General features: G+C 47.3%; 1 protein-coding gene across 1 annotated transcript; it reads right to left on the bottom strand.

Moving 5' to 3' along the window:
• Positions 1-680: 680 nt before the first annotated feature.
• On the bottom strand, positions 681-17,556 carry LSM10 (LSM10, U7 small nuclear RNA associated). Its single transcript, XM_044286728.1, has 2 exons — positions 17,459-17,556; positions 681-1,296 (listed from the first exon to the last, which is right to left on the bottom strand). The coding sequence occupies exon 2, from the start codon at positions 1,286-1,288 to the stop codon at positions 923-925; it is 366 nt and encodes a 121-aa protein (XP_044142663.1). The 5' UTR covers positions 1,289-1,296; positions 17,459-17,556; the 3' UTR covers positions 681-922.
• Between the last annotated feature and the right edge of the window lie 1,716 nt (positions 17,557-19,272).

Genomic DNA, 19,272 nt, shown 5'->3' with positions numbered 1-19,272 from the left:
TGAGACTTTTCTACCTTAGATCCAATCACAGTCTCTAGATTGAAGAAATGGAGGTGACTGGACAATGTAAATGCTCCTCATACTAAACGTACAAATTAAGAAGCAACCTTGGTTTGAATTTCTATGAAACGGGGACTAGAATATATGGATGATAAAGGATTTCAATCGTAGAGAGGTAAGAGCATAGGGACTGCAGTACAGGGCCGAGGTTCCTGAGGCTGGGGGTCGTCTTTTTAAAGACGAGTGCCCCGATTACAGCCATTTAGGTTATCACACTGACTAGACTAGGTCAAGTAGGGTAAGTGCATAGGGACTTCTAGTCAAATCAACTAGGTTTTCTCCCTATATACAACAGGCCTAATATATAGGAACACTACTCTAACCCAGCACTAGTCAATCGGACCCTCTCCTCTCTCTCTAACTAACTAGCGCAGTAGTTTCACTAAACTCAGTCGTCTCATCATAATTTTAAATAAGAATAAAAGTTAAATCTTAAAATATGAATAATAAGGCACTCAGTAAACAGTAAATAGATATTTGAGACCACTGAGAGTACTTTATAGTGGGTCTTTTATCGAGACACCTACTATAAACATATGACAGGGGACTAGAATATGCCTAAATCATGTCATACAGGTAACAGAAAACAATAAGGTGTCAAAATGGACCTTACACCTCAATATAAATGAGCCTTAAACTTTTATTCGTCATATGACATAAGACCAAATGCATTAGAAGTCAATGGAATGTTCCCAAAGTCACAAAGAAGGTGTCCCAAAAGTTTTTGCGGGGATATGTGCTACTTGTTCAAGGGAATATCTGGTTTTGATTGACATTTCATAAATGTAATGAAAAAGTTTTATGACATGTACTTGTCTGGACAAGGTAAAAAAAAAAAAAAGTTCATTCCCTTTGTGGAGGTTCACTTGAACTTTTTCAGGGCAAATTCTTTTCTTCCCTTTGAACCAAACCCACGGATGTTTTGTATCTTCTTCAGCTGTTCTTCAATTGTATGGATTATATCAACTTCCTCAGGGATATGAACATACCTCACATTGCGCCCAGTAACAAACAATTCATCTAGTTTGGCCTCCTGACCATGGCGATCTGTGTAAATAACCTTTTGCAGGCGAATATTCATAAACGCATCCACATTTATGATAGTCCCCCTGGCAGAGCTTTCATTTCGTAGGTCAACAGTGGTAACCAGTCCATGTAACCCTTGCAAGAGGATTATGAGGCTGTTTTCAGCAATTGTCCTCTCCTTCACCGAGTGAGTGATCTCCATGGTGGCACCTGCAAAATAACATTAACTTGTTAATCTCAATGTATATTGAATATCAAACCACATAAAAATACATTAGCCAACATGTTTAAATGGGGTGCATACACATGGATTTGCAGCATATTCGATGCAGATTTGTGAAGAAAGAAATATCGATAAAAAACTGCAGCATGTGAATTCAGCTTTAGGCTACACACAGCAGAAAAGTCAGTGGCAGATCAGTAATGTAATCAGCAGCTGAAAACAGGGAGTTTTATGTGGTGTGAAGGACTCCTACCCATTTTACCCATTCCCAATAATTTATTTTAATCATTTTTGAGGCTGGTTTTCCACATTCAAAGTTGCATTTCTGAATCCAACAGGCTCTTCCAGCATAAACGCTGGCTGTCGGGCAGACAATAAAAATAGTATTTGTCCTCTCCTGCACATCAGCCGTACAAAAAGGATGGACTAGGTGCAAAAAAATAAAAAGGGAGGGGTGTAAAGTGGTTGTCCCAAATGACCATTTATTACATAACCACAGTTTAGATAAGCCTGGGGCAACATGGTGACTTTGGCCCCTTGCAGACGAGCTTTACTCCCGCAGAGAGTCCGCAACACAGCACCCGGCCTGACCTCCCAGCGCTGAGGGGAATAACATAGCATTACACTGATTTATGATCAAGGGGGGAACTAACTCTCCTTAGGGAGAGAGCACCTTAATCAGTGTGAGGAGACTTATAGGTCATACGTGCTTCTCTGGAATTCTGGGAGGGAAGGGATGCAAATGGAGTCTTAACAAGCTCTGCCTCTAATGCCACCAGATGTAAGGCAGCTATCCTAGAAGTCAACGTTCAGCTCTTAAAATAGGCCTTGAGACATGACTTGGATATTAAATAAGCCAGCACCTCATCTGCAGACAGCTGTTTTGGTTTAGTCGATTTATGATGCTATGTAACCCTTACAGTTCTGGAATGTATTGGATAACACGGACAGCATTATGTCACTGTTATCCAATACATTCCAGAACTGTAAGGGTTACATAGTGTCATAAATCAATATAATGCTATGTGACCCCCGGCAGCGCTGGGATGTCAGGCCGGGAGCTATGTTGCAGACTTGCTGCGGGAGGAACGCTAGTCTGCAAGGGGCCTTTGGCTGCGACAAACATCACATGGCCAGAGATCACAGTGTAGCAATACAGCATTGCCACTAGTGAGAGGGGTCATTTTGGGACCTAAACATGGTCATGACAGCCCAAATAATTCTCACAACTGTAGGGTTGCAATGCGACCCCATTCACTGTCACGATTTGAAATCCTGCACTACACTACGATGGTTAGTCGTGCTGGCAACAGTGCATTCCTTTCTTTTTATTTAGCATACAGACTAAGGCCTCACGCACATGACCGTTGTTTGGGTCTTATTCGAGCCGCCATTTTGGCATCTCGGATGCGGACCCATTCCCTTCAACGGGGCCGCAAAAGATGCGGACAACACTCCGTGTGCTGTCCGCATCCTTGGCTCCGTTCCGCGGCCCTGCTAAATAAAATTTAACATGTCCTATTCTTGGCCGTGCTTTGCGGACAAGAATAGGCATTTATATTGCCGGCGCCCGTTCAATTAATTGCGGAAGGCAACACGGGCGGCTTACGTTTTTTGCGGATCCGCAGTTTGCAGACCGCAAAAAAAAAAAAAAAGCTCGGTTGTGTGCATGAGGCCATAAAGTGCACCAGGACCTGTGACAGAATTGCATAAACCAGCTATGGAATCAGTTTCATCTGCTAGTGTGAGGAGACAAAGCCCAGCGTTGTGTGGCTGAGCGCACTGCAGCTGTCCACCATCATTGCCCTCTCTTCTCCACCACTTACCCCTTACATGGGGGGCACAGGGTACCCTCAGCACATGGGGCAGTGTAGGCAGAATGCTCACCTCCCTGCGTCGCATGACTGAAAAACTCGTCTACTTTAGCTGCCCCTTGTCTATGGAGTAGTCGGCAGTGAGCGCACGCCCTGTTTTCATAAGTGAAAAGCAAGCTGCTGTGTTGGGGTGCGAGGAGCAGCCAATGGTACGGCAGCACGAAGATACTGACAAATCAGCAGCCTCCTCACTAATAACAGAGCTCCGTACTGTACAGAGCTGTTATTGGATTGCTGTGTGTCTGCTGGATGGAAGACCTTTCTTAAAGCGGCAGAGCAGCGGAGGGTCTAGGCACAAATGGCGACAAGACTACGAAGTCTTGTCGTCATTTTGCAATTCTAAGTTGCATTGGCGACCATTTTGGTTGCCATCTGGAGCCCTGATGTGTGTTTCTTTTTTTCAATTTTTTATTATAAAATCAGGGGAAAGGGGCGTTTTTCTTTTTTTACTTGAAACTTTATTTTTAATTAAAAACACTTTCTGTCCCACTATGGGACTTTAACTTTTGGGGGTCTGATCCCCTCTGCAATGTATTACAAAACATCTGTATTGTAATGCATTGCCAGTTAGCGTATTACTCTGTAATACACTCAGGTTGCATAGGAGACCCAGCCTGAAGAAGGCAGGTCCCGATGCCTTGCAAGCCTGTGCATGGCATCAGGCTGCCTTCTCACCAATTGGGTCCCTGCCACAGCAGCGTGGGGACCCGAAGGGCTCCCTCACCCGTTGCAAATACTTTCTATGCCGTGGTCAGCACTGACTGCGGCATAGAAGGGGTTAATTACAGCAAAGCTGGCGGATACATACTGCTGCAATAACGTACTATTACGTCATGTGTCGGGAAGGGGTTAAATCACAAAATAAAAATTCACGTACAGGAAAAACATAAAAACAAACTGACACATAGGAGGGCTGCCATGTAAGGCACCCATCCACACACCATCCCTAGAGTCTAAAAATATATAACACCTCTAGGTAACCACAGTATAATACCGTAAACTGAATAAAAATATAATGCAAATGCCATACAATAGCAAAATATCATGTGTATGGTACAAGAAAAAAAGTCTATAATAATCCTGCCATACAAAACCTCTGTAATCCAGGAAGGGGGATGGGTTAAGCATCCAACGCGCATCACCAGTTAACCTGGCTTCATTAGGGGTCTGATAACCCCCGATTTACTTGTGTTATATGTAAGGTGCCATACCACCTTTTTTTTTGTTCTTGCTATATGGGAGAGATGGTTACATGGCATACCATTAGTACTTGCCAGCCTCTGAGCTGTGGGCCTCTAGACTCGGAAATGAAAACTACACGAGAGCAACAAAGAATGCAATCACTGGCCGCAGCTTGTGCACCAATGCTTTAAAAGGGAGCAATCCCAAAATAAGATGAACACTAAGAAATGGTCTACTTGGATGTGAACATTCACTGTAAATGATAAAAAAAAAATTTTACTGAATAATCTCAGCGCCATCCTGGTTCCTCCAGTCAGCGAACTATGATACGTATGGATTGCCACAGCATTCATTCATAATGAAGCATGTCAGCATTTAAACCTGCTGGTCAATAGCTTCCATATTAAACAGCTTCTGTCTTCATGATCAACCCCTCTTAAAGTAGCCATAACAGGGTAGGGTTGATCATGGGGAATAAAATTATCCCTCTATCGCGGCAAACTGATGTCCCATTGCAGCATATTAGTACTTATATGCAAATTAGGAGATTGGAGTACTGAGGGGTTGGCCTAAGCCCGTGACGGCTAACCTCCAGCACTCCAGCTGCGGTAAAACTACAACTCCCAAGATGCACACTTGCTTGGCTGTAGTCAGAACTCCATAGAAATGAATAGAGCATGCTGGGAGTCTTAGTTTCACCACAGTGGAATGCCGGAGGTTAGCAATCACTGGCCTAAGCCTTTTGGGGCACAGCTTCCCCTCCTCCTCTCCCCACTTCCCCTCATGGGCTGATTGTTCAGATGCCTGGTCCTAAAACCTTGCCCAGGCAAGACTTCATCGACACACGCGCAGGTGATCTCAGGGGGGCTATCCCTGCTAAGATCTGCACTGCACAAGCGCAAAGACATCAGTCTTCTCCCAGAAGTTCAGCTTCACTAATCTAAAAATTAAGCCAAGAGTCTTTCCTTTCGGGGGGAGGTTGTCATCAGCACTTGCGCAGTGCAGATCTCAGCAGGAAGAACCTTCTCTTGCGCTCCAGAGGCTCTGCCCACTGAGATCAGTATTGTGTAAGCACCACCATTGACGTTGGCACTTGCGCAGTGCAGGTCTCAGCAGGGAAAGTCTTCCATGCACATGCTGATTAAGTCTTCAGCCCTCCAGGTGTTGCAAAACTACAACTCCCAGCATTCCCAGACAGTCTACAGCTATCAGCATATAGCAGGGCATGGTGGGAGTTGTAGTTTTACAACAGCTGGAGGGTCACAGGTTAAGCATCCCTGATCTAAACAATAAGGATGCCAGGTCTTGTCAACCAGGCCATGAGGGGGAGTGGTAACGGAGGAGAGGAGGTGGTGAAGCAGTGCTCCGAGGGGCTAGGCCAACCCCCTCGCTGCTCCAATTACCTCATTTGCATAAAAATAAAAGTACTACTTAATAACACTGCAATAATATATCCACTTGCAGCAATAGAGGGCTAATGTATTAACCTTGATCACCCATACCGAGGTATGCCTAGTTTACTGGGGTTGATCATGGTGACACAGGCTCTTTAAATTCTTCCCAGTTATCTACACGTTATAAATATTGTCCATATGGTTACGTAATGTCATCTTCTTCATGTCCTTTTGGTCATTACAGGCAGGGTATGGTTTTCTCTTCCTTTATCGTTTCTGAGAAGTATCTTCTGAGGTAACAAGAGGAAGTGAAGATTTCATCTTGAAAACATGACCATTTCTTGATGGGTCACATATTTCTAGGAGTTTACTCTCACATTTTTCTTTTCCTACTTCCTTTTTTCTTACTTCTGTTATTACTTGCTGGTGAAATGACTGTACAAATTGAAATATCCAAGACCAACTCAGAAATTGGAAAACTCAGAAATAGAAAAAAATATCTAAGCACATTGTGTAGAAACGTCTTTGTAATAACCCTACAGTAACTACAGTGCTATGAAAAAGAATCTGCCCTTCACCCAAATTCTTCTATTGTTGCTAATATTTCAGATCATCCAACATCTACTTAATGCCCTCAGCCGGTAGATGGCAGTGCATGCGCAGGCCAGGAAGCACACACAGAGTCTGCACAAAGATCTGGTCTGGGTGATGTCAGACGAAGGAGGAGATAACTGCCACTGGGCACCTTACGCCTAATAAAGTTGTTATTCTGGGACAATGCTGTTAAATGTAAAGATATGTGCAAAATGCTGCCCGTGTCAACAGAACGGCAATGGTTAGTGAACCAGAGCTGACAGATTCCCTTCAAATACAGTATGTTCCCAATCATGTTCATGCGTCCCACGACTGCGACCCCCGAATCGCACAAAATCCAACTCTGCTCAACAGTAATCTGGCTATTGCACCATAGGCTACATGTATTGGCAGTGCATCTGCCTCTGCTTCCCCGACTGCACAAGTGACTAGAGCTCCTCCCCCTGTTTATCTGTTAGCCAGCCCAGTGTCGCATCACCGCTGGGTTCCGGCATGGGTGTACAATACCAACTGCGGACAGTGGCATCAATGACTGCACATGCGCCACTTTTCACACCAGTAAGCAGAACATGTGCAGTCTGTTCATTGATGCCGATGCCCACAGTGCATGTAGTTGTACGACGCATGCCAGGCCCGACGGTGATGTGATACTGGGCTGGCTAACAGCTAAAGTGTCAGCAATGCAGCACTGCAGTGTAAGCAATTTGAGACATGTAAAAGTGCTGACACACTCAATTTAAGGGCTCATGCACATGACCATTGGCTGTTTTGCACTCCGCCGTGTGTGTTCCACGTTTTGGGGAACAGAACAGTCCTATCCTTGTCCGTAATGAGTCATATAATTTTGCAGACGGTGTGGATGGGGACACCACACGGAATGGATCTGATGCAAATAAAAAATACGTTTGTGTGCATGAGCCCTGCTTCTTCACCTGTGATGACAGCCCCTCACAAGTGAAGAATTCTTGCTAATGAGTAATTCGCTCATTCCTAAGGGCTCATGCACATAACCAGATTTTAATTCAGTATGCCATCCATATTTTTTGCGCACATTGTGAGACTCATTCTTTGCCTATGCAAACATCCGCATTTTTTGGCGGACCCGTGTGGCTGTTCCGTAAATTATAAAACATGTCCTTCTTCTAGTCTGAAAACCCTTCTGGGCCTGGAATGACTCCTCCAGGAGGCAATTGGGGAAGCCATGTGGTAGCACTGATGCGCTGGGTCTCTCTGAAGAAACCTCACATCAGAGCTGCAGTTCCTATGTAAGCCTGCAGATGGCAGGGCTCCATAGGCTAACAGTAGGGTTGAGCGAATAGATCCGAGTCGGATGAAACATTCAAAGTCTATTCACATAATACTTTGTTTGAATACTGTACGGAGAAAGCGCTATTAGCTTACATTGCACTGCACTGTAATCCCCATTTGCTGTTTTCGGAGATGAGTCAATTTCGGATCAAACATCTGAAGTCGATTCGCATAATACTTTGTTTATATACTGTACAGACCGAGCGCTCCTTACAGTATTAGAATGTATTGGCTCCTATGAGCCGAAGTTATTACTTCGTGAAGTCTCACGAGACTGCATAACAATGTCTACTGTAAAAAAAAACATTTCCCAAACTTGGGTCCGGTTCCAAGCATTTCCTGAACTCTGGTTCGGTTCCAAGTGGTACCTTGAAACTGAACCAGAGTACGGGAAATTATTATTATTTTTTTTACTGTAGAAATTGATTTATGAAGTTATTACCCGAAGTCTTGCGAGACTTCGCGAAGCAATAACCTCGGCTCATAGGAGCCAATACATTCTAATACTGTAAGGAGCTCTCGGTCTGTACAGTATTCAAACTAAGTATTATGCGAATTGACTTCAGATGTTTGATCCAAAATCGACTCGCTCATCTCCGAAAACAGAAAATAGGGATTACAGTGCAGTACAATGTAAGCTAATAGCAGTAGAGGGGCAATCACCCCGAAACAGATGTCTGCAGACGAGGTGCTGGCTTATTTAATATCCAAGTCATGTCTCAAGGCTTAGGCAGAGCTTGTTAAGAGCTCATTTGCATCCCTTTCTTCCCAGAATTCCAAAAGGAGCATGTATGGCCTATAAGGCTCCTCACACTGACTAAGGCGCTCTCTCTCCCCAAGGAGACATAGTACCCCCAAAATCCAAATAGCAGTGTGAAAGTTTAACTGTCATTTCAGTTTATTTTTAATATCGTGTAGGGACAGGGATAGTAAACATTTTTGTAATATACTTTATTAGGGAAAGACGGTTTGAAAAGTCTTCTTAGCACAGCTCTAACAGCATTGCTGAGGAGAATCCGGCTTCACTACTGGAGGTGTAACAGACAGAGGCTCTAACTAGCACTGCCTAGCTGACTCGTCACACAGCCAGCCTCAGTAAAACGCTGAACACAGGCTCTCCTAGTGGTTCTCTTTTAGAGTTCAGTCACAGGGGTCTATACCGGAAAATAACTGATCAGTTTTATCCCCATGCATTCTAAATGGAGAGTAATCCGTTCAGGATGCATCAGGATGTCTTGAGTTCAGTCATTTTGACTGATCAGGCAAAAGATAAAACCGTAGCATGCTACGGTTTTCTCTCCGGCGAAAAAAACGGAAGACTTGCCTGAATGCCGGATCCAGCATTTTTTTTTTACCATAAGTAAAAATACCAGATCCATCTTTCCGGTATGCACATGCGCAGACTGAGGAGAAAAATTAAATAAAATAAAAATAATAATAAGTGGAAAAAAAAAAAAATGACGGATCCGTTTTGCCGGATGACACCGGAAAGACAGATCAGTCAAAAAAATGCATTGAAATGCCGGATCCTGATCAGTCTTACTAATGCCATCCATTGGCCTTCCTTTTTTCCGGATCCGGCAGGCAGTTCCAGCGGCGGAACTGCTTGCCAGATCATTCTGCCGCAAGGGTGAAAGTAGCCTTAGAAACACTCAGTAAGAGCTTTGATAGGAAGACTCTTTAAAGGCTATGTACACCTTCGGGGGCAGTGATTGCATTTTACTCATTTTGAGCTACAAATCATTTTTTCAGTTGTCTCCATTAACAATATTGAGCTTTTTCTGTCACAAAGTGTTAAGAGTTTCCCGACATTTTAATACTGATGACCTATCCTCAGGATAGATCATCAGTATCTGATAGGTGGGGGCTCAACACCCAGGAGCCCGATGGTCAGCTAATTTGAGAAGGCAGTGGTGCTCCCACCTCCTCCCTGCTCACCATTCACTTCTACACCACGTGAATGATGATCGAAATGTCACTGGCCTAGGGAAAGCTGAGGGAAGGCTGCAGCGCTCACAGGAGCGTCTCTGCCTTCTTGAACAGCTGATCAGCAGGGGTCCCGGTTGTCAGACCCCCAATGATCAGATACTGATCACCTACCGTATCCTTTTAATAAAAATAAAAAAATTATATATATATATATATATATATATATATATATATTGTGGGGATTCGCTCTGGTAGGCAGGGTAAGCGGACGCAGTACAGAGGCAAGAACACGGTAGTAAAGCAAAAAGTCAGTGTTTATTCACACAACGAGGGAAAAAAATAACACAAACACTTGGCAGAGTCCTGGTGTTAATTCACACCACAGAAATTCCCCATGTTATTTCACATGGCCAAAGTCCACAGAACTCAAAACGAACACGTCACCTGAATATCCACAGCAGGCTTTTAGGGTGCCTGGCTTCCAGCTGGTGGCTCTCATGCAGCTCCCCAAGACACAGAGCCTTCACAGCACCACTTTTACTTGGAGGAACATACCACACCCAGCTGAGCTGCTGGCTGGGTTTTTAAACCCCAGCCCAAAACCTGGCCTGGACATGGGGAACAGCCACCCACCCTGCTCTTTGGCTGCTCCCAATAAGAACCGGCCCGGATCGGCTTTTCAGCCACACTAAGAATAAACAGTGTCAGCGACCACTAGCTGCGGCTGACACACAAAATAACCGGTTCTTATCTCACCGAGGCCAGGAACCTCGGTGACACGTACCTTCCGTCAATGACGGACCCTTGCACCTTCCTACATACCTCCCCCCTTTGTTCAACCCTGAGGGGGTGAACACACGCCAGACAGTGTACTCGGGACAGGGCATCCGCGTTTCCCTGTAACCGGCCTGCCCTGTGTTCTACTGTGAATTTAAAGTTTTGCAGCGATAAGAACCACCTGGTGACCCGAGCATTCCGCTCCTTGGCCTGGCTCATCCACTTGAGAGGGGAGTGATCGGTCACCAGACGGAATTTCCTCCCCAACAGATAATAGCGGAGAGACTCGAGTGCCCACTTGATGGCCAGGCACTCTCTCTCCACTATACTGTACCGGGTCTCCGCTGGAGTGAGCTTACGGCTGAGGAAGACAACGGGATGCTCCTCCCCGTTGACTTCCTGAGACAGTACCGCACCGAGGCCTACTTCGGAGGCATCAGTCTGGACCACAAATTCCCTCTTGAAGTCAGGCGTCACCAAAACTGGGGACCCACACAGGGCCGACTTCAAAGCGGAGAACGCCTCTTCCGCCTGGTCATTCCAGCGGACTATCACGGACTTCCGTCCCTTTAATAGCCCTGTCAATGGAGCCGCTAAAGTGGCAAAATGGGGAACGAACCTCATGTAATAGCCCACCATTCCCAGGAATGACCTTACTTGTCTAGAGGTGGCAGGTCGGGGCCAATTCCGTATCGACTCTATTTTGCTCACTTGGGGTTTAATGACTCCACGTCCAATGACATACCCAAGGTATTTAGTCTCCTCTAACCCTATTGCACATTTCTTTGGGTTAGCTGTTAGTCCCGCCTTTCTAAGGGAGTCCACTACAGCCTGTACTTTAGGTAGGTGACTTTCCCAGTCGGTGCTATGGACAACGATATCGTCCAGGTACGCTGAAGCGTATCGACGATGTGGACGGAGTATAATATCCATTAGCCTTTGAAACGTGGCGGGAGCGCCATGTAGACCAAAGGGTAGTACCTTGTACTGATAAAGCCCCTCTGGCGTGACAAAAGCCGTTTTTTCTTTGGCAGCCTCTGTCAAGGGTACCTGCCAGTACCCTTTGGTGAGGTCTAACACAGAAAAATACCGGGCTTGGCCCAACTTTTCAATAAGCTCATCCACTCGGGGCATGGGATACGCGTCAAATTTGGACACCTCATTAAGTTTGCGGAAGTCATTACAGAACCTCAACGTCCCATCTGGCTTGGGTATTAATACTATCGGACTGGCCCACTCACTTTTAGACTCCTCGATGACATCCAGCCGCAACATAAGTTGCACTTCCTCCGAGATGGCTTTTCGCCGAGCCTCAGGTACTCGGTATGCTTTTAACCGGACTTTTGCCTGAGGCTCGGTGACAATGTCATGTTGGATTACGGAAGTGCGTCCAGGGAGGTCTGAGAACACATCCGTGTTCCGACTAACAAACTCCCTGGTTTCCTGAGCCTGTTTAGAGGAGAGGCTGTCAGCAATTTTTATTGTGGCAACCGCTTCCCTTGCATCAGACTTAGGAGCCGGAACCTCTTGTCCAAGAAAGCCCGGTCGCGGGCTGTCTTCCGTACAGGTTTCCCTATCCTTCCAAGGTTTTAGCAAATTAACATGGTAAACCTGCTCCGGCTTTCGCCTCCCCGGCTGGTGTACTTTGTAATTTACCTCTCCTATTTTTTCACGTACCTCGTAGGGCCCCTGCCACCTGGCTAGGAACTTACTGTCCACTGTCGGCACCAGAACCAAAACCCGATCACCCGGGTTAAAGTTCCGGACCCGAGCCTGCCAATTATAGATCCGACTCTGGGCTCGCTGAGCGGCCTCCATATGTTCCCTGACAAGAGGCAAAACGGTCTCTATCCGCTGTTGCATCTTGGTAACATATTCCAGGACGCTTTTATGCGGAGTGGGTTGTTCTTCCCATGCCTCTTTGGCTACGTCCAACAAGCCACGAGGATGTCTGCCATATAGCAATTCGAAGGGCGAGAACCCAGTAGAGGCCTGGGGCACCTCTCGCACTGCGAACATGAGATAAGGCAGAAGAAGGTCCCAATCCTTTCCATCTTTGGTCACCACCCTTTTTAACATGGTTTTTAGAGTTTTATTAAACCTTTCCACTAGTCCATCCGTTTGTGGATGGTACACAGACGTCCGTAACTGTTTTATACGCAGCAACTTGCAGAGTTCCCTCATGACCTTGGACATAAAAGGGGTCCCCTGGTCAGTCAGGACCTCTTTAGGTAGCCCCACTCGGGAGAACATCTCCATTAGCTCTTTAGCTATAAGTTTTGCAGAAGTATGTCGCAGTGGCACTGCCTCCGGGTACCGAGTAGCGTAATCAAGGACAACCAAGATGTGTTGGTGTCCCCTGGCGGACTTTGGTACAGGACCTACTAGGTCCATAGCGATTCGCTCAAACGGTACCTCAATGATCGGGAGGGGTACCAAGGGACTGCGAAAAAGGTGCTGGGGGCTAGTTGCCTGGCAGGTCGGGCAAGACTTACAGAACTCGTCCACCTCTTTAAACACACTGGGCCAGTAAAACCGTTGTAGTATCCGGTCCTGTGTTTTCTGCATTCCCAGATGACCCCCAAGAACATGCTGGTGTGCTAACTCTAACACGAGTTTGCGATAAGCCTGAGGCACCACCAACTGTTCAATGGACTCACCTCGCAGCTGATTTACCCGATACAACATATCCTGCTGGACCACAAAACGAGGGAACACCGACTCTGCCCCTGGTTGTTGTGGTTCACCATCTATTATTAGCACATTTTCCCAGGCCCGGGATAAGGTTGGATCCCGGTGTTGCGCGGTACCAAAATTATCCCCAGAGACATTGAGGTCTGCCAGCTCAGGCCCCGGCGGCAAGTCCTCCATGTCTCCCACCATTACACTCAGTGGGGTTGTCTCCTCCTCTTCCACCGAAGTGGCGGTCACCCCTACCGCGGGACCTTTAGACTCAGGTTCCCAGGGTTCTGGTCTCCCCCCTGAGCCAGGCCATTCTGCTAGGGTTACACCTGTTTCATGCATATCAGTCACTCTCGGAACCGGCCACAGTGCCGTGAAACCCGGGAAGTCTCTCCCTAGTATAAGTTCATAGTGGAGATGGGTTGCAACAGCCACCTCGTGGATCCATCTGCCGGAAACCGTAGACAGAGTCACTATAGCAGTAGGACAGTCTTTTAAGTCCCCATGGATACACATGACTCCAACTTTACGGCCGGTGTACTCAGCGGAGCGTACCAGGGAAGCCCTTACCAGGGTCACCAGACTTCCTGAGTCCAACAGAGCCTCCGCTGGAGTGTCTCCCACCTCAACCTGGCACAGGTGGTTCAGAGACTCCGAAGCACCCACTGCACACAGTTTCCCGGCATATAATGAATGACGGAAGCCACAGTTCGTGTCCATGGGTTCCCCCTGACGTGGACAGTCCGCTCGAACATGACCTGGCTCCCGACACCGCCAGCAGATTATTGGAGCGGGGTCCACAGGGGTTATATCCCGGGCAGGTTTGATGGGCACCGGTTGTTGGGTCCGGGGTGGAGAGTTACGGGACCTGACTGCCCCCCCCCCCCAACCGAACCCCCCTGTAAGTTCCGGGTGGCCTCATAGCGCTCCACCAGGTCGACCATCTCCAGCGCATTCCCTGGGGAGACCTGGCCAATCCATTGCTGGAGAGGGGGTGGCAGAGCCCTCCAGAACCTGTCTGCTAATAACCGGTCCAACATAGCAGTGGGGCTCAACACGTCAGGTTGTAGCCACTTTTGTAACAGGTTAAGCAAGTCATAATACTGGGGTCTCACGGGCTCCGCCGGGTTGAACCCCCACTGATGCACCCGCTGGGCCCGGACCAGTACATTCACCCTCAGTCTTGCCAAGATCTCCCCCTTTACCTTTGGGTAGTCGGCTGCTTGATCGTCAGGCAAGTCAAAAAACACCCGCTGGGACTCTGACGTCAGAAACGGAGTGACGATCTCAGCCCACTGGTCTTGGGGCAGCTTTTCCCTGGTGGCCACTTTTTCATACATCGCCAGGTAGGTCTCGACGTCGTCTGCAGGGGTCATTTTAGGGATCGCTGCACGTACTGCTTTCCGGGCATCATGTAAGCTTGGGGTTGCTCCTGCTGACTGTAATGCCATTACATGTTGTAGCAGCAACTGGTTGGTCTCCTGCTGCTGCTTATTAGCCTCGCGTTGCTGCAGGTTAGCTTCCACGAGGGCCTTCATAACAGCCTCCATTTTGTCTCTTGACACCGGTTTAAATCTAGCCGGTTTGATAAATGACATACAACCGTGAGAGAAAAAAATAATAATAAATTGCGGCAGTTCACGCCAGCCTCACTGCGCTTGCCCGCTCCAAGCCACCAATTGTGGGGATTCGCTCTGGTAGGCAGGGTAAGCGGACACAGTACAGAGGCAAGAACACGGTAGTAAAGCAAAAAGTCAGTGTTTATTCACACAACGAGGGAAAAAAATAACACAAACACTTGGCAGAGTCCTGGTGTTAATTCACACCACAGAAATTCCCCATGTTATTTCACATGGCCAAAGTCCACAGAACTCAAAACGAACACGTCACCTGGATATCCACAGCAGGCTTTTAGGGTGCCTGGCTTCCAGCTGGTGGCTCTCATGCAGCTCCCCAAGACACAGAGCCTTCACAGCACCACTTTTACTTGGAGGAACATACCACACCCAGCTGAGCTGCTGGCTGGGTTTTTAAACCCCAGCCCAAAACCTGGCCTGGACATGGGGAACAGCCACCCACCCTGCTCTTTGGCTGCTCCCAATAAGAACCGGCCCGGATCGGCTTTTCAGCCACACTAAGAATAAACAGTGTCAGCGAGCACTAGCTGCGGCTGACACATAAAATAACCGGTTCTTATCTCACCGAGGCCAGGAACCTCGGTGACACGTACCTTCCGTCAATGACGGACCCTTGCACCTTCCTACAATATATATATATATTATATCCTTCCTCCCCCAGTATTAACCCCTTTAGGATTGTTTTTCTTTTTCCGTTCACATAGCCGTATGAGGGCTTGTTTTTTTGTTTTTACAGGACAAGTTGTACTTTAGGCTGCAATTTTAATATTGCATATAATTTAAAGGGAAGCTGAAAAAAAATATATATTCCAAATGGGGTTGAATTGGAAAAACAAAAACAATTCTGCCACAGTTTTACGGGTTTTGCTTTTACGCTGTTTCCCATGTGGTAAAACTAAACCGTTGCCTTGGAATATACCAGTAACAGGCATCAGAGCCCCAAACAAATGTAATAGCTTCCCCGATCTCAGCAAGGGTAAGCTGTTACTAGCGCAGGAGCATTAATCTCCTGCATTTTCACCTCTCAGATGCCATGGTCACTTTTGAGTTTGACCATGGCATCTGAGGGGTTAAACGTCTGCAATAGTTATTATCAGCTATCACAGACATTATCCACTGGTCTCAGCTGTGTAAAAAAGCAGAAACCAGGCGGCTATGGAACAGGTACATGTATGGCGGATGGGTTAAAATAAAAGTAAAAAAATAAAAGGCATCACCGTGTCCCAAAATGCATTAATACCAGGACGGAAAGCAAACCGTGGCATGCTGCGCTTTTCTCTTCAGTATACGAACAAAACGCAATGCATTTTGGAGCATTCCGTTCTGTTCATTTCCGTTTTGTCTCCATTGACAATGAATTGGACAAAACGGAAGCCTTTTTTTCCCGGTATTGAGACCCTATGACGAAAGTCAATAGCGGAAAATAGAAACGCTAGTGTGAAAGTAGCCTTACCGCATAGTGAACGCTGTAAAAACAAAACCCATATAACTGTGGCAGGATTGTGTTTTTTCCCCCCAATTCCATCCCATTTGGAATTGTTTTCCAGCTTCCCTCTATGTTGTATGCCATATTAAAGGGAGTCTTTCACCTAAACTGACTATTATAGAACACTAACACCATGATCTGCATTATAGTCCCCATATTGGAATGCTTCTTACCGTAAAGCTGTCCGTCGCTTATTCTCGCTAAAAAACACTTTTATTCAATATGTTAATTAGGTTCTGAAGGTGCCCAGGGGCGTTCAAGCAGCTGGTGCCCAGGGCCCTCGTCGCTTTTTATATTAAACCCCTCCCACCCACCCTAGGTTCTTCTGAAATCCAGCGCCGGTCACAAGATTCGCCGCGCCTGTGCACTTCATTCCCCATTCCGGCACATGCGCATTAAACGCTCTTGTGCCTCTGCCCACAATGGGGGAATGAAGTGCGCAGGCACGGTGAATCTTGTGAACGGCGCTGGTGCTGGATTTCGGAAGAACCTATTAACATATTGAATAAAAGTGTTTTTTAGCGAGAATAAGCGACTGACAGCTATACAGTAAGAAGCATTCCAATATGGGGACTATAATGCAGGGTGCCATACAGCCGCACCAGAGGGGTCCTATACTTGGCTGGACTCTGCAGGGGGGCAGTGGGCTAGGCTTAGGGGGGGCAGTGGGCTAGGCTTAGGGGGGGCAGTGGGCTAGGCTTAGGGGGGGCAGTGGGCTAGGGTTAGGGGGGGCAGTGGGCTAGGGTTAGGGGGGGCAGTGGGCTAGGCTTAGGGGGGGCAGTGGGCTAGGCTTAGGGGGGGGCAGTGGGCTAGGCTTAGGGGGGGGCAGTGGGCTAGGCTTAGGGGGGGGGCAGTGGGCTAGGCTTAGGGGGGGCAGTGGGCTAGGCTTAGGGGGGGGGCAGTGGGCTAGGCTTAGGGGGGGGGCAGTGGGCTAGGCTTTAGCATCCTCTTTCCATGTGGTTAACGTGGTGTCAACAGTCCCTTAGGCGTATTTCAAATCAGGTGTGAACACTGGCATGCACATTTCATTACCCAGTGCTATACACAGCAGGGTACGTTCGGGCAGCACACATTGGCACAGCCAGAAGCGGTAAGTAGCTATCCTCAGACCACGTGCTAGTGTCCTCTGGAGTCTGCTCACTCCCCCGGGAACCCCGCCATTGTGGAGACCGGGCTTCAGCCCTCCGGTCACGTTGAAACACATTACCACATTGTAAGTTGATGCGGATAGAAGTGAGCGGGCCAATGCCATACGGACTACCCGCTGGACCCGGGCACCCTCTTACCCTGCCCGGTGCACACTACTCTCCGCACCGGCCGACCACGGTAGTCATTCAGTACACGCTATTTCCCAGCGGCCTATAGCAGCTCTGATGACGTCACGTCCATGTGACCAGACTTTCCTGTGGGAGGAGCGGTGTCAGGATGCTATGCTAGGAAGTTTTCTAGACTAGACAGTCAGCATGTGGCTTTTTGGGTGGACTGTCATCATGTGTGCTAGCGGCGCAATGCTCTGCATAGACTGGTTACTGTGGGTATCCAGGGATGCAATGCTCTGCGCGGACTGGGGACTGGGAGTGTCCTGGGATGCCATGCTCTGCATGAAATGGGGACTGTGGGTGCCCAGAGATGCAACGCTCTGCATGGACTTGGGACAATGGGTGCTCTGGGATGCAATGCTCTTCATGGACTGGGGACTGTGAGCAGGCTTGGACTGGCCCACAGGGGTACAGGGGAATCCCACGGTGGACCCCTGAGCAAGGTGGGCCCCTAGTCCCCCCCCCCCCCCCGCGCAAGTGGCACATAACACAGTAGACTTACCGTACTACATACATATATTCAATGTACAGCACCTCAACCAGCTTATGGTCAGATAAAAAACTTGCTAGATTATTTACAAACCGGATTCCCAAAAAGTTGGGACACTAAACAAATTGTGAATAAAAACTGAATGCAATGATGTGGAGATGGCAAATGTCAATATTTTATTTGTAATAGAACGTAGATGACAGATCAAACATTTAATCCGAGTAAATGTATCATTTTAAAGGAAAAATACGTTGGTTCAAATTTTCACGGTGTCAACAAATCCCAAAAAAGTTGGGACAAGTAGCAATAAGAGGCTGGAAAAAGTTAATATTGAGCATAACGAAGAGCTGGAATACCAATTAACACTAATTAGGTCAATTGGCAACATGATTGGGTATAAAAAGAGCTTCTCAGAGTGGCAGTGTCTCTCAGAGGCCAAGATGGTAAGGATCACCAATTCCCACAATGCTGCGCAGAAAGATAGTGGAGCAATATCAGAAAGGTGTTACCCAGCGAAAAATTGCAAAGACTTTGCATCTATCATCATCAACTGTGCATAATATCATCCGAAGATTCAGAGAATCTGGAACAATCTCTGTGCGTAAGGGTCAAGGCCGTAAAACCATACTGGATGCCCGTGATCTCCGGGCCCTTAAACGACACTGCACCACAAACAGGAATGCTACTGTAAAGGAAATCACAGAATGGGCTCAGGAATACTTCCAGAAACCATTGTCAGTGAACACAATCCACCGTGCCATCCGCCGTTGCCAGCTGAAACTACAGTGCAAAGAAGAAGCCATTTCTAAGCAAGATCCACAAGCTCAGGCGTTTTCACTGGGCCAGGGATCATTTAAAATGGAGTGTGGCAAAATGGAAGACTGTTCTGTGGTCAGACGAGTCACGATTCAAAGTTATTTTTGGAAATCTGGGACGCCATGTCATCCAGACCAAAGAGGACAAGGACAACCCAAGTTGTTATCAACGCTCAGTTCAGAAGCCTGCATCTCTGATGGTATGGGGTTGCATGAGTGCGTGTGGCATGGGCAGCTTGCATGTCTGGAAAGGCACCATCAATGCAGAAAAATATATTCAGGTTCTAGAACAACATATTCTCCCATCCAGACGTCATCTCTTTCAGGGAAGACCCTGCATTTTTCAACAAGATAATGCCAGACCACATTCTGCATCAATCACAACATCATGGCTGTGTAGGAGAAGGATCCGGGTACTGAAATGGCCAGTCTGCAGTCCAGATCTTTCCCCTATAGAGAACATTTGGCGCATCATA

The sequence above is a fragment of the Bufo gargarizans genome, chromosome 3 (genome assembly GCF_014858855.1).
Source record: "Bufo gargarizans isolate SCDJY-AF-19 chromosome 3, ASM1485885v1, whole genome shotgun sequence".
NCBI classification, from domain to species: Eukaryota; Metazoa; Chordata; class Amphibia; order Anura; family Bufonidae; genus Bufo; species Bufo gargarizans.
Note: the sequence above shows the minus strand (reverse complement) of the source record. Positions and strands in the feature narration are given on the sequence as shown.